The 15,379-nt window shown below is 40.1% G+C and overlaps 1 protein-coding gene across 2 annotated transcripts in view; it reads left to right on the top strand.

Annotated features, from left to right (window-relative positions):
• LOC149185595 (putative aldo-keto reductase 2) overlaps nucleotides 1–13,507 on the top strand; it is a 125,583-nt gene extending 112,076 nt beyond the window's left edge. For both annotated transcript variants that reach the window (XM_089410736.1, XM_089410735.1), the window contains exons 3-5: nucleotides 12,123–12,295; nucleotides 12,385–12,487; nucleotides 12,779–13,507. In XM_089410736.1, the coding sequence (XP_089266862.1) occupies nucleotides 12,123–12,295; nucleotides 12,385–12,487; nucleotides 12,779–13,120 (618 nt within the window). In that variant the 3' untranslated portion in view covers nucleotides 13,121–13,507. The remainder of the gene's footprint in view (nucleotides 1–12,122; nucleotides 12,296–12,384; nucleotides 12,488–12,778) is intronic.
• Nucleotides 13,508–15,379: the final 1,872 nt, after the last annotated feature.

Genomic DNA, 15,379 nt, shown 5'->3' with positions numbered 1-15,379 from the left:
AGGGACCATGCACAAAAATAATTTTTACATCGAGATAGTACAAATTACAATTAATTCAACCCTTAAAGGGGGAATACACCTTCACATATAGACCCTCACGACTTTACCCAAATCTACGACTCAATATGATCTAGTATAGACCAAGTGGTTTGTAATAAAATAATTTAGCCAGATGTGCTTAAATTATTCCCAAACACACTTTTACAAAGACTCGATCTAATAATAGGACTTACCTAAGACATTGTCAATGAATTCTGCTCTAGCTTTGGGGTTTAAGTTGGAAGAAAAACTCTGTTGATTATTTGTTGGAAATATTGAAGGGGGGGTAAATCAATATTTCTTTTCAACTGTTATTTTACCAGTTAAAACATTTATATTTAGAACACAAGATGAACAACAAGAATAAATGCTTTTATTAATATAATCTTTGCAATAAAATAGATACAATATATATATGGTTCCAATCTGTTGCCAAGCACCAACTTGGATTTTTGTGAGGCTCCAACCTCCAAAGATCCAACTCTATTTTGTCAAGGCACCAACCTTGGACTTAGGAGCACCAACTCCCAGGACACCAATCCTTCCAGTTCTGAGGCACCAACCTCAAGGGCTCCAACCCTCTGCTGTCAAGACACCAAACTTGGATATAGGAACACCAACTCCAAGGACACCAATCCTTCCAACTTCTGAGGCACCAACCCTCTGTTGTCAAGGCACCAACCTTGGATATAGGAGCACCAACTCCAAGGACACTAATCCTTCCAACTTCTGAGGCACCAACCCCAAGGGATCTGACCCAGTCTTGTCAAGGCATGTTTGATAGTAATGTTTTGCTCCCAAAACTCTTCTTTACTGAATTCTGTCTGTTTACAGCTTCACTGTAGTCTCCATGCTACATCATCAATGGCAACCAGTCTTCATATGAAGAAGTCTTTACAACTCTTCATAATGTCCACACGGAGTCTGCAAAAGTTATCTCATGATAATATCAAATAGCCATCATGATCTCTGATAATGTCTCCACACAGCTTTAGTGAGTTAGTATTAGCTGCACTAAGCTTTGCACAAGAACCAACTCTTTGTTTCAAGCCTCTGTTCTCACTGTCACAGTGAATGCTTCCAACACAACTACTGCACACTGTTCTTGCTATTGCAATCTCTTACTTCCCAGAAATAAATTCACATATGCTTCACTACTAGTGCTGCCTACTGTTCCCTTCAAGCGATATCAAATGAAACTTTATTTATGTTTCCACAAAATTGTTCTTCAGGTTGTGTTATGTACCTGATTAATTCATCACTGGTCTGAGCCTTTCACAGGTTAGCCCGATCAACAAAGTTGTTCGTCCCGTCAGCGTCCTCTTGTCTTGCTGGACCTTCAGCCCTTTTTTGTCCTACTGGACCTACAACTTGCTCCTTTCTTCTAGTTCGCCAACCACAACCACTTTTTTTTTCCTCTGTTATATAAGCCTGATATGCTGACCTTTGGCTTCCTCCTTGCTCGCTTGAGCTTCGGCTTCCTCAACACTCTTTCGACCTTTGGCTTCCTCAACGCTTGCTTGACCTTTTGGCTTCCCTCCTTCGGTTGCTTTAGCTTCCTTTGCGCTTGCTCGTCCATCTATGTTCGCTTGATTCTTCAGCTTCTCGGTCCATGGCTTCCTCTATCTATTCGAGTGTTCCAATACTCACAAGACACGAAAATTCAGAAGAGAGGCTGAATTACAAAGAAATGTTGCATATTAAAAAATATTAGAAGCCCTTTTTTCTTTAATATTTATACAATAGACTCTATCATTATTTACGGAGGATTTCATTTGAGAGGCTGTACCAACAGAGAGGTCCCACATGCCACGTCACTATCCAATAGCAATTGCAACTTTTTGGAGGTCTTTTATAAGTCGTGCCTATACCATCGCTGATGGCCAATTGCTCCTACTGGATGCAATATTATATACAACTCTATCGCAATCGGAGGTTTGCACATAACATGGCCAATTCCCTTCTGCCGACGGAGCGGATGCGATATGATATTAAGCAGTAGTTAATATACTCGTTGGGTCCATATGTATATATCGTGATATAACATTAGGGCATTTTATAATAGTGGTCCTCGTTCTGCACCGTCAATTTCTTTTGTTTTAGATCCAGCGATCAACACTTGGTCTGATCAACACAATCCATTGGAAGCTTACTGCGCCGTAGATCTCTTCTCTCCAGATCTAACAGTGCTGACTTAACCTGATCAACCCAAAAACCGTCCGTTGATCCTTCATCGTCGATCAACCTGCGCTAGATCCAACGGCCTGCATGCATTTCGGGTGAGCCACTTGCAAGGGAAATAATCTCCTGAAAAAGGTGGTTTTCTCTCTCCACCCGAGTGCTACATGTCGCTCGGTTAATGGAATTAGGGGAGCTCCTCTAAATACCACTTGCTGCCTAGCGTCCACCCAATAACCACTGCCACTATTACAAACCTGCTTTTTGGAATACTACCACGTGTATCCACTCTTTATCCATCTCCTCACTTTGACTTTAACCCATTTCTTGATTTTTGCTGATATTATATACTCCTCTGCTCTTTTCTGGTTTGATATGGCTCCTTTGTTAACTCCTTTGGATTCTGATAGTTCTTCTTTGGCATATATTACATGCGATACTCCCGATATGGCTCCTCCTCAATCTTCCGCTCTTACACTTACTTGGCTTTGCTGTGGCTTCCAATACCACCTCAATACCTCTTCTCTACTTTGATAGCTCTGCTCTGATAGCTCCTATGACTTCCGATATTCTCTCCAATGGCTTGACTGTCTTGGCTTTCCTCTGGTTTCTCCTCATGGTTTCTTGCTCCTGTTTCTTCACGGATCTGCTCTACTTCTCCTTGGCTTCATATCATCATTTAGTATCCTATAATTTTGCCATATTGACATCAATGACAATCTAGGTGAATACTATTTTTGTTTATAAACACACATAATTTGGTGAGGTTAAAAATCTTCTTAGGATGAAATGCATTGCCAAAATCAAAGGCTTACTTAGGTGTTGGTACATAATTAAATGGTCATACTATCATCATTTATAATATAACTTTCAGAAATTGGGTTTACAATGATACAATGCACTCGCTGATAACTTTGAACTTAGAATTTTTTTTCGTATCCTTGCCTTCTACTTCCCTGGACTATTGACAATATGTGGTCAACAACACCTATAATTCCAAGATTGATTCAAAGTTGGTGCTTTGATATCGTGTTATAATTTCCCGAACCCAGCACCCAATATTCGGTTTTGAGCAATTATCAACTGAATGAATACATAGCTAAGTTCCTAACACAAAAATATTTAGCAGAAGCAAAATTACTCAATCTGAATCACATACACAAACAGATTTTTGCTCAATCAACAGTTCTTCATTAATAAATTAATCACGAAACTTATTTCGGCTTCCGTCTTGGGATAATGGTCCAATTGAGAAAATACAAAACTGATCACCAACCTTTCTGCACTCTCTCAGATCCAGCACATGTGTTGAAATTTGGTACCGGAGGACAGGTGGTTCCCTTAGGCTTTGATCTTTGGCCTAGGGAAAAGTGTCCAAAAGAATTTAATTTTTCTCCTAAAGTGACTTTATAATTTTATAAAGTTAAATCTAATTTAAAAGTGACTTTAAGTGATAAAGTTACTAAGTCTAATTTTAAAGTAAATGAAAAATTAGAAAGGAAAAGTGACTTTGGAAATAAATGACTAAGTGGGTCTTTATTAAAGTGGGGTGAATTAAAAAATAGAAAGTGAGATTTAAATGAGCATTTAATCTCAGCCATTGATCTAAATCTATTTCAGCCATTGGATTTAGAGATCACCCAAAAGTCACTTGGATCACCCAAAAGTCACTTGGAGTTATATTAAAGGAGGAAAAGGAGGAAAAGATCATTCATTCTTTCATGAGCAGATTGGGAGAAGGAGAGCAAGAGAGCAAGAGCGATTTCTGAGCAGGGAGGAGAAGGAGACAGCAGCTTGGCACACATTCCAAGGCAGCAGTTGAGCAGATTTGTACAGCTGATTCAGCACATAGTGAAAGGCAGATTTTTGCACAAAAATCGAGGAGCAGTTTGCTGATTTTTCTGCACACAAAACGGAGGCCGTACAACATTTATTGCTGTCCTGTTTGCTGTAATTTCCAGATTGCTATGAGGCACGGGAAAGGAGATAAGTTGTAAATTTGCTTGCTGATTTTTTGCTGAATAATTCTCACTGTAAAAAGACAATTTTCAGAAATAAAGAAGAGCTCTCAAACTGGTTTTCCCCAAGAGTTGTAGGGGGTTTTTCTAGGGTCAAGTTGACAAAAAATATTAGTGTTTTAATGTGTTTTAATGGCTGTTTTTGATTGCTGATTTTTAATTCTGCAATTTCCAGCATTCTGAAAAATTTCCAGAATTTGTGTTTTCAACAATATTTATTTTTTCAGTCTGTTAAATTTATGGTTATGGGAATGGGCATTTAACTACATGGGAAAAATAAGGAGAAACTGAAAACCGGGGTGGGAAAACAGAAATTTTTACATGGTATCAGAGCTTGAGTGCTGAAGGGCAGTTTGGGACAGCAAAAGGAAAAATTACAGTTGCTGATTTTTCACTCAGAAAATTCCAGCAAGCTGATTTTTTCATAAACAACAGTTTTATCTTTACTACAACAGTGCTATTTTTCAGTTTTAGGACAGCAGGATGTCATTGGGATTGAGGGTGGAGGATAGGCTGGATGGGCATATAAATTATAGCGTTTGGAAGGAGAGAATGCAGAGTATCTTTGAGGAGGCAGAAGTCTGGGATATCATGGTGCATACCGCACAGAACCCTGTTGTTGTGCCCACTGATGTTACTCAGTTGGCTGAGTATAAAAATAAGAACAATAAGGGTAAGAGGCTGATTCTAGACGGAATCAAAGACCATTGCATTCCTCATGTGAGAGGAAAGAGCAATGCCCATGAGATGTGGACAGCATTGTCCAATCTCTACCAGAGTACCAATGAGAACCGGAAGATGGTCTTGAAGGAGAAGCTGAAGAACATTAATATGGGGAATGATAGTGCAGCTGGATATCTCACAAAGATTACCAATGTGAGAGATGAGTTGGCAGCGATTGGAGAGGCCATTCCATCCACTGAGTTGGTGCGGATTGCAGTGAATGGCCTCCCCCGTTCATGGTTGAACTTTGCTGATGGTGTTTGTGCACGTGAGACCCTTCCCACATGGGAGAGGTTTTGGGATGATTGCATTCAGATAGAGATCAGGAAAGGTCAGCTTGGGGCAGCCAAGCCAGTTGAGCAGGATGAGGATGTAGCACTGGTGGCAGGAGGCAAGAAAGGCAAAGGGAAGAAGCAGGCTTCCACAAGCAGTGGTGGGGGCAAAGGCAAAGGTAAAGGTAAACAGGGGAACACACAGAAGGACTATTCCAAAGTGAAGTGTTGGAATTGTCAAAAGATGGGACACTATGCAGTTGTGTGTCCAGAGAAGAAGAAGAAGAAGGGGAAGAACCAGGACGTGGCAGCTTCAGCAGAGATTGAGGACTTTGCTGGTCGTTTTGATCGGGAGTTTGCGTTCACTACATGTGAGTCCTCTAGTGCAGGATCACCTGCCACACAGGTTCAGAGGGAGCATGCTTTTCCCTCGATTAGCGGAGCATCTACCGGTATCTGGTATGTGGACAGTGGAGCTTCACGTCACATGACAGGAGTCCGTGAGTACTTCTCAGAGCTTTCAGAGAGTGGCACTGATATTGAGGTAGTACTCGGTGATGACAGAGTTGTTAGAGCAGTCGGGGTGGGGACAGTGACATTTTAGAGGGAGTCCAAACCTCCCTTGAAGGTGTCAGAGGTTCTTTATGTGCCAGGGATGAGGAAGAACCTCATATCCGTCTTAGCTTTGGAGGACAGAGGATATGAGGTATTGTTCAGGGGAGGACAGGTGTTGATGTATCCCAGGGACACTCCAGCTGATTCAGCTAGAGTGATAGGGGTACGCCATGCAAAGGTGTACAAGTTTGCATTCCAGCCCCTTTTGGCATTGAGCAGTGGTACCGACAGCAGAGCTAGCAGTTCTGAGCTGTGTGAGATTTGGCACCGCAGGATGGGACATATGTATCATGGAGCCTTGAGGACATTGCGGGAGATCACTACAGGTGTGCCAGATTTCAGTATTGATCACTTTGATACTTTTAGAGGTTGTGCGATGGGCAAGTTTGCCAAATCCCCTTTTCCCAGTAGTGACAGCAGAGCGACTGGGATACTTGATTTGATTCATTCCGACGTGAGCGGTCGGATGTCTCATGTTTCCTTGAGTGGATATGAGTACTATGTTTTATTCATTGATGATCACTCCAGGAGGACCTGGATTTATTTTTTGAAGACCAAGAGTGAGGTCTTCAAGCGGTTTCAGGAGTTCAGAGCTCTTGTGGAGACTCAGATAGGTCGAAAGATCAAGTCCTTGAGGTCGGACAATGGAGGAGAGTACATCCTTGGAGAGTTTGTTGACTATTGTGCGGAGGCAGGCATTAGGAGGGAGTTCACTGTTCCTTACAACCCCCAGCAGAATGGGGTTGCAGAGAGGAAGAACAGATCCATCATAGGGGCTGCCAAAGCCATGTTACATGATCAGGGGTTGCCATTGTTCTTGTGGGCAGAGGCCTGCAACACAACTGTTTACTTGCAGAACAGGAGTCCGCATCGTGCCTTGGGGCACATGACTCCGGAGGAGGCTTTCTCTGGGAAGAAGCCTGATATTAGTCATCTTCATATCTTTGGATGCATAACATACTCCTATATACCCAAGGAGAAGAGGACCAAACTAGAGCCCACCGCAGAGAAGGGTATCTTTGTGGGCTACAGTGAGACCTCAAAGGCCTTTCGGATTTACATTCCTGCACAGAGGAGAGTTGTTGTTAGACGGGATGTGAAGTTCGAGGAGGACAGGGCCTTTAGGAGGTCACGGGAGTTAGAGTATCTGGATCAGCCAGACCCTCAGCAGCAGTTGAGTCAGTCGCAGGGATCCAGTGGGCAGGGATCAGGAGGATCCGGAGGTACATCTATGAGGATGTCAGGTCCATCAGTGAGCAGTGGCTCGCCGAGCCAGAGGGGTGGGGCTCCGGGCAGCATGCAGAGCAGTTCACAAAGCAGTTCACTAGGGAGTCCATTGATGGACAGTTCACACGGTACCTCAGCTTCTACAGATTCAGGTGCAGGCAGGAGGACAACAGACAGGCAGTCAGGAGTTCAGGCTACTGATGATGATGATGAGGAGTTTCATTCTCCAGTGGGAGAAGTGCGCTCAGGGAAGAGGAAGCCCAAGTGGCTTCAAGACACCTTGAGAGATGCCACATCTGTTGCTGAGCCGAAGAGGCCGGTCAGATAGAGTAGACCACCTGAGAGGTTTTGTAGCTATATGGCGATGGTTACCAGCATCGTTGACTCTGAGCCTTCTAGCTATGAGGAGGCAGCTAGCCAGCAGGTCTGGAGAGAGGCCATGCAGGAGGAGTATTCTTCTATCATGAAGAATGATGTTTGGGAGGTGGTGCCGAGGCCTGAGGGCAAATCCGTGGTTACTACCAGATGGCTTTACAAGGTAAAGCATGCTGCAGATGGCAGCATTGAGAAATTCAAAGCGAGGTTTGTGGCTAGAGGGTTCTCCCAGGTAGAGGGAGTTGATTATGAGGAGACCTTCGCTCCTGTGGCTCGATATACTTCGATCCGCTCCATTATATCGATAGCAGCAGAGATGGGTTGGAAGATCCACCAGATGGATGTGAAGATCGCATTTCTCAATGGCTTCATACAGGAGGAGGTGTACATTGAGCAGCCACAGGGCTTTGAGGTGCATGGGAAGGAGTCCCATGTGTGCAGATTGAAGAAGGCCCTTTATGGCCTGAAGCAAGCTCCCAGAGCTTGGTACTCCAGGATAGATGCATACTTGCAGGGGATGGGTTTCACAAAGAGTGAGGCAGATCCGAACCTTTACTTTATTGTGATTGGTGAGGAGCCTCTCATTTTGGTGCTGTATGTGGATGACTTGATCATTACAGGTGCAGAGAGACTCATAGAGCACTGCAAGAGAGATTTTGCGGCGGAGTTTGAGATGAAGGACATCGGTTTGATGCATTACTTTTTGGGTTTGGAGGTGTGGCAGGAGGAGGGGCATTTCTTCCTGGGGCAGGGGAAGTATATTGTGGACATCCTTAGCAGATTCCACATGGAGGATTGTAGACCCATGTCGACACCGATGATCACCAACTGGAAGAAGCTTCATGCTTCGGATTCCGAGTTGGTGGATCCCACATTGTACAGGCAGCTGATTGGTTCCTTGATGTATTTGGTCAACACTAGACCAGATATCTGTTTTGCAGTCAACACGATGAGTCAGTTTATGTGTGAGCCTAGGAATGTTCACTGGGTGGCTGCAAAACACATTTTGCGGTACTTGCAGGGGACAGTGGATTATGGTCTGGACTACAGGCAGGGAGATGGAGTGAGATTGGCAGGCTACACTGATTCTGATTGGGCAGGTTGTGCTTCTGATAGGAAGAGCACTTCAGGGTGTTGTTTTGGGTTGGGTTCAGCAGTAGTGTCATGGTTCAGCCGGAAGCAGCAGTCAGTAGCACTGAGTTCAGCGGAAGCAGAGTATATGGCAGCCAGTCTAGCTAGTTGTGAGGCTATCTGGCTTTGCAAGATGTTGTTTGGCTTATTTGGTCAGTCGTTGAGACCTTCAGTGATTTACTGTGATAATCGGAGTTGCATTAAACTCACGGAGAATCCAGTATTTCATGACAGGTCAAAGCATATCGGGATCAGATATCATTTCATCAGAGACTATGTTCAGAAGGGAGTTGTGAAACTTGAGTGTATTTCCACTGATGAGCAGGTTGCAGATATTCTTACCAAAGCCTTACCACGGGGCAAGCATGTCTACTTCAGAAACAAGATGGGTGTGGTGAGGAACACCTTCCTCGGTAAGAGGGAGTGTTGAAATTTGGTACCGGAGGACAGGTGGTTCCCTTAGGCTTTGATCTTTGGCCTAGGGAAAAGTGTCCAAAAGAATTTAATTTTTCTCCTAAAGTGACTTTATAATTTTATAAAGTTAAATCTAATTTAAAAGTGACTTTAAGTGATAAAGTTACTAAGTCTAATTTTAAAGTAAATGAAAAATTAGAAAGGAAAAGTGACTTTGGAAATAAATGACTAAGTGGGTCTTTATTAAAGTGGGGTGAATTAAAAAATAGAAAGTGAGATTTAAATGAGCATTTAATCTCAGCCATTGATCTAAATCTATTTCAGCCATTGGATTTAGAGATCACCCAAAAGTCACTTGGATCACCCAAAAGTCACTTGGAGTTATATTAAAGGAGGAAAAGGAGGAAAAGGTCATTCATTCTTTCATGAGCAGATTGGGAGAAGGAGAGTAAGAGAGCAAGAGAGATTTCTGAGCAGGGAGGAGAAGGAGACAGCAGCTTGACACACATTCCAAGGCAGCAGTTGAGCAGATTTGTACAGCTGATTCAGCACATAGTGAAAGACAGATTTTTGCACAAAAATCGAGGAGCAGTTTGCTGATTTTTCTGCACACAAAACGGAGGCCGTACAACATTTATTGCTGTCCTGTTTGCTGTAATTTCCAGATTGCTGTGAGGCACGGGAAAGGAGATAAGTTGTAAATTTGCTTGCTGATTTTTTGCTGAATAATTCTCACTGTAAAAAGGCAATTTTCAGAAATAAAGAAGAGCTCTCAAACTGGTTTTCCCCAAAAGTTGTAGGGGGTTTTTCCAGGGTCAAGTTGACCAAAAATATCAGTGTTTTAATGGCTGATTTTTAATTCTGCAATTTCCAGCATTCTGAAAAATTTTCAGAATTTGTGTTTTCAGCAATATTTATTTTTTCAGTCTGTTAAATGTATGGTTATGGGAATGGGCATTTAACTACATGGGAAAAATAAGGAGAAACTGAAAACCGGGGTGGGAAAACAGAAATTTTTACAACATGCTCACTATGAAGCCTCTCTCAATCTTCTGTTGCTGTTGTGTCTTAGCTCTTCACTTTAGGCTAAATTTAAAACTTTCCTAAGCTAAGATTGATGACCAAAATTAGCTTGTCAAGTTAATTGAGGATAAGTGACATTACTTTGGTTAACTATCCTATCTTTTGCTTTCTCTACTTCAACTAAAGTACAAGACATAAATTTAGCTTGCTTTACATGCTCATTTCATGCATGTCATATGTAACGCATTCGCATGTGTACAACTCACTTGCATACTTTGCATGTCGCATGCAAGCTCCTCAAGAGGCAAATCAAGGTCTTTCTAATCAAGACACAAGACTAAAAGTCCCTGCCAAGCTACAAAAGTCAGCATAAAATTACTATTTTTTACCATCCTTTAAAACTATATTAGAACCTAACTTGTACTATAGATAAGCGTGATGAAGAGTTGCACTCTATGAAATAGGAAAATATCTCCCAATAACTCTAATTTATTTGTGGGAAAACTACAATAATCTCCCATATACTCTAGTTTCTCACTAATTCACCATTGGGGCCTTGGTTCAGTAGCGAGGTCGACAGAAAATTATGCCATCAACCAGGGTTCCATTCTCCCTATGGTTTGCCTCACCTGAATGTGATGGTGAAAAACGGATGAGATGGGTGCAAGTCTTGGGTGATTTTGCCAAATAGATACCCTTTAGACCTACCATTGGATCTGAAGAATGTCTAGGTCATTAGGTGCAGCCTTTGACTTCATTGCATGTTTCTCAAAGCAACTTCCAATTTTTTTTTTTGCTCGCTCTTCTCTTATGAGATCAACTCCTGACTGATGTTCCATTTAGTGATACAGTGATCCCTGATATTAACATTGTGGATGACACAAATATCGACATTTTGGTTTGATACGGTAAGTTTATTTTAGAGCATATACTCAGTTTGGTAGAATGAATGGAATTGGTTGACAAGCTATAGCCTTTATATAGTATGCTAGTTTCAACTCCTAGAAGTGTATACATTCATTAAGACTTTTTGGCTTCATCTATTGGACATTCTGCTTTAACTTTCTAGTTTGATCCATACAGAATTAGGAGGTCATCAGGAAAAAAATTCTTTCAGATTTTTTCTTGTAATCTTGGTTCAGAATCATTCTGCAGTGGGACCAAAGGGTCAAATTATTCACAGAATCAATGAACAGTGAGAAATGGCCCCACATCTCTCTCTATATATATCCCTTTTCCCAGCAACATGAGTCTGCAGCATGACCTATTGTTATGGATAACTACTGATATCATGCATTTGTAACATATTGAGATTATTAATCTTACAACCGGACATACTACATACTGTGTGGTCTTATTGTCGGGGAGTAAAGTGAGCTGACCTATTAAGTTTCTTGATTACAAGACAAATACAATGTTATCCTCTGATCTGTTGGCCTACTCTTTTGATGTGGTTTGACAAAATTATGATAAAAGTAATAGATGGCATCTCACATTTTTTATTTGGGATGGGCAGTGGTTGGAGCAGAAATGCATTATACAGGTTGATGCTTCTTTTGTGGTTATGATTTTGAAACGTTTACAGATCACTGAGCTTCCTTTTCTTCTTCCATTTCAGTAGTTGAATGCTTAGGTCTTATGCCTTGTTAAACTTGTTCGCTTAGCTTATGGCAAGTATAAGGCGTTCCTGCATTTCCTTCTAGTAAAATTCTGAGCTCGAAACTGAGGAAACTATCAGTTTTCATTTACAATTGGGAATATACTTAATTGATGCAGAAAACTGTTGTTGTCTCGGAAGTTCATTTTTAAGTGGTATACTCAATCTGCACATCAGCCCTAATCTTTTAGGACCTAGACAAAGTTGAGCTTATTTTATGGAAGGTGTTGGCAACTTTTCTCTGCTTGTCCATACGCAAACTATTAAAATCAAAACATAAACCATGATCAGATCTGGATGTGTATTCATTTCAACAGGAGCAAGTTTGTCAATTTAGTGGTCCCTTGCATATCAACTCTTCATTTATGTGTTTCTTGGTATTGCCTTTCTAATTTCCAATTTTATATGCTTAACTATCGTTTGCTGACATGTTTTATCTATCTACTGCAGATTGGAGAACTGAAAAAATTAGTTGAAGAAGGGAAAATAAAATACATTGGACTTTCTGAGGCTTCTGCATCAACAATTCGAAGAGCTCACGCTGTTCATCCTATAACAGCAGTTCAATTAGAGTGGTCCTTGTGGAGTAGAGATGTAGAGGAAGAGATTATTCCAACTTGCAGGTACAGGATGTTTTGGAGTTCAGATTTTCCATGTGGCCATTTGCCTACTATTATAAGTTACAAACTGAAAATGAAACATTTCATTGCAGGGAGCTTGGTATTGGAATTGTGCCATATAGCCCTCTAGGGCGGGGTTTCCTGTCTGCTGGAGCAAAGTTAATTGACAATTTAGAAGATGATGATTTCAGAAAGGTATTTTGGATCCATTTATTCTTACTTCGTACATTTTAGCTTTATGAACAGTTTTAGTTCTTTGATAGATGGCTGATTTTATTCACATAAGCTTTCTACATTTTTACTCTTGTTCATGCTATATGAACTAGAGATATTGTTTGAAAAGGCATCATACATGCTCACTTAGCCTTTCCATATCTTCATTTTCTTTCTTCTATTTCCTGATGACTAGGTGTGGATCAACTTGAATACATATCTTTGATTTTATGGCATATTTTTAACCTACTTTATTTGTTTGTTTTGGTGCAGTTTATGCCAAGGTTTAGTAAAGAGAATCTTGAAAAGAATAAGGTTATATTCGAGGGAATACGTGAAATATCTTCAAAGAAAGGGTGCTCCCCCTCCCAACTGGCACTTGCTTGGGTGCAACATCAGGGAAATGATGTTGCACCCATACCTGGGACAACTAAAGTGAAGAACTTAGAAGAAAACATAGGTGCTCTTTCTGTTGAGCTCACACCCTTGGAGATGAAGGAAGTAGAAGATTTGGTGTCCTCAGCTGGTGTATTTGGAGATCGATATGGTGACATGAACACCACATGGATGAACTCAGAAACACCCCCTCTGTCTTCATGGAAAGCTGCAGTATAATGTTTTTTAACACATGCGAATGAAATCCGTGAAATATGTCTAGTAGGGAAGCTGTATTTCCTATAAGGGACACTCTGTTTTTACTCTTAAATGTCTTTTTACATTAAACAGGGACTTAATACTTCTCCCCTTTCAGCTTTTGTTTTTTCTCTTGAAGGCATTATAGAGATGCCATGCCTTTGTATTTCTATGTATATTTTGTATGTCGAATCCATGTTTTGATTTGGAAATGTCTGTCGCATTTCAATTAACTATATGAAATACATCGGGACAGATATTTGATAGGCTGTCACCTGACAGCAGAACGAACATACAGCTAATTAGTTGCAGCTGTCTCGTTTCTTCTTTCAACTGGTAATAGAATAGCAAAATTGTTGCCTGAAACAACGTTGAGTTAGTTAGTTGTCGTTGTCTCCTTTCAACGAAATTTGCTTAAAAAATCATGAAATCTTGATGCTAGGAAATCATATATGGAAAGATGCAGTGTAATGTTTTTTAACACATGCCAATGAAATCCGTGAAATATGTCTAGTAGGGAAGCTGTATTTCCTATAAGGGACACTCTGTTTTTACTCTTTAAGAATGTCCTTCTACATTAAACAGGGATTTGATACTTTTCCCCTTTCTGTTTTTGTTTTTTCTCTGGACTGCATTATAGAGATGCCATGCCTCTATATTTCTATGTATATGTTGTATGTCGGGTCCATGTTTTGATTTGGAAATGTGTGTCGCATTTCAATTAGCTATACGCCGGGACAGATATTTGATAGGCTGTCACCTGCCAGCAGAACGAACATATAGGTAATTAGTTGCAGCTGTCTCGTTTCTTCTTTCAACTGGTAAATAGAAAAGCAAAATTGTTGCCTGAAACAACGTTGAGTTAATTAGTTGTAGTTGTCTCCTTTCAACGAAATTTGCTTGAAAAATCATGAAATCTTGATGCTAGGAAATCATATAATTTAGGAAATCCCACTGCTTGAACATGTGGGTTTTAATGTATATATGTAAGTTCTTCATTGCTGTGAACTCTAATATCTAATGAGAGTGATTAGAGTGAATTTTGAGAGTTGAATCAACTGTAGGTCTAACCCTTGAAATCATTCAACAACCCAATCAATTGCCAAGTAATAATAATGTCTAATGACCATTCTTGTGAAACTATCCACAATATTTCATTAGAAAAATGACACACAAATGATGTCAATCAACATCTCAATCATCAATTTATCAGAAGCTATGGAATCTTTGCAACTATATGGTAGTTGTTGAAACTTTATTCCTCCTTTTAGTTGAAGCTGAGAAGTATGTCAAAGGGATCCAAGCTTGAGATTTCAATAGCTCTTTCAACATTGTATCTATTAGTTTTCGTTGACCGCTAAACATTTTTATTTAATATCAAACATCCTATGGTTTTGGTTGATCACTAGACATTTTGACTTGATCAATGTACTCCCCTTTTAAAGTGCAAGGGAGCACCATTTTGAAGTCATGGACCCAATTTTCAATTTTTAAAAATTGATTCCCAATCATGTCCAAAACGATTATTTTTAACAATTGGTTGAAAGCCAATTTCTTTTGTGATTTTCCCCTGCAACTATGTCTTTAATGTCTCTGAACTCAATGGTAAGACAATTTTCCTTTTCTTTTGACATTTTAAAAAAATAGGTATTGTTTTCCCACAATAAAAATCATGTCGATTTTTTGACTTTAGAAATTCTCAAACTGAACTTGATTGGAATAGTTAGGAATATGAACATTGATGCCTTTTTCATATCCCAAGCCATGTCGATCTTTGTTGAAATGCAATTCATCCTAAGATTTGACAATGATTTCGCAAAAAACCATTATGTACATGTTGATCTTCTTCTATACATTCATGAATGTTTTCTTTTGTAACTTTAAAAAAATAGTTTACATTCATTTATATCACTTTGGTATCATTTTGTGCTTTGTGGCTTTTCTTCAACAAAAGTTGCCTTCATGAATTTATTGTTAATGAATAATTTCATCTCATAACCTATCAAGAAATTATCAATAAGATCTCTTGGTGTATCTATATCATCCGTCTCATTAAATCATTTGAATCACAAGTAACATCAATCATTTGCATTAGGGCATTTGTATCACAAGTTGAATCAATCATGTTCTCAATTTGCATTGTTAATATTTCTTGATAATTTTCAATTAATTTTGATAATTTGATGAGTTTATCCTTCGAATAAATTTTATTGTCAAGATCAACCATCTAATTATCCAAAT

This window comes from Pinus tabuliformis, chromosome 3_1 (genome assembly GCF_031772625.1).
Source record: "Pinus tabuliformis cultivar Carrire ecotype Pingquan chromosome 3_1, CPIR1, whole genome shotgun sequence".
NCBI lineage: Eukaryota > Viridiplantae > Streptophyta > Pinopsida > Pinales > Pinaceae > Pinus > Pinus tabuliformis.
This window is presented reverse-complemented; position numbering and strand designations above follow the sequence as displayed.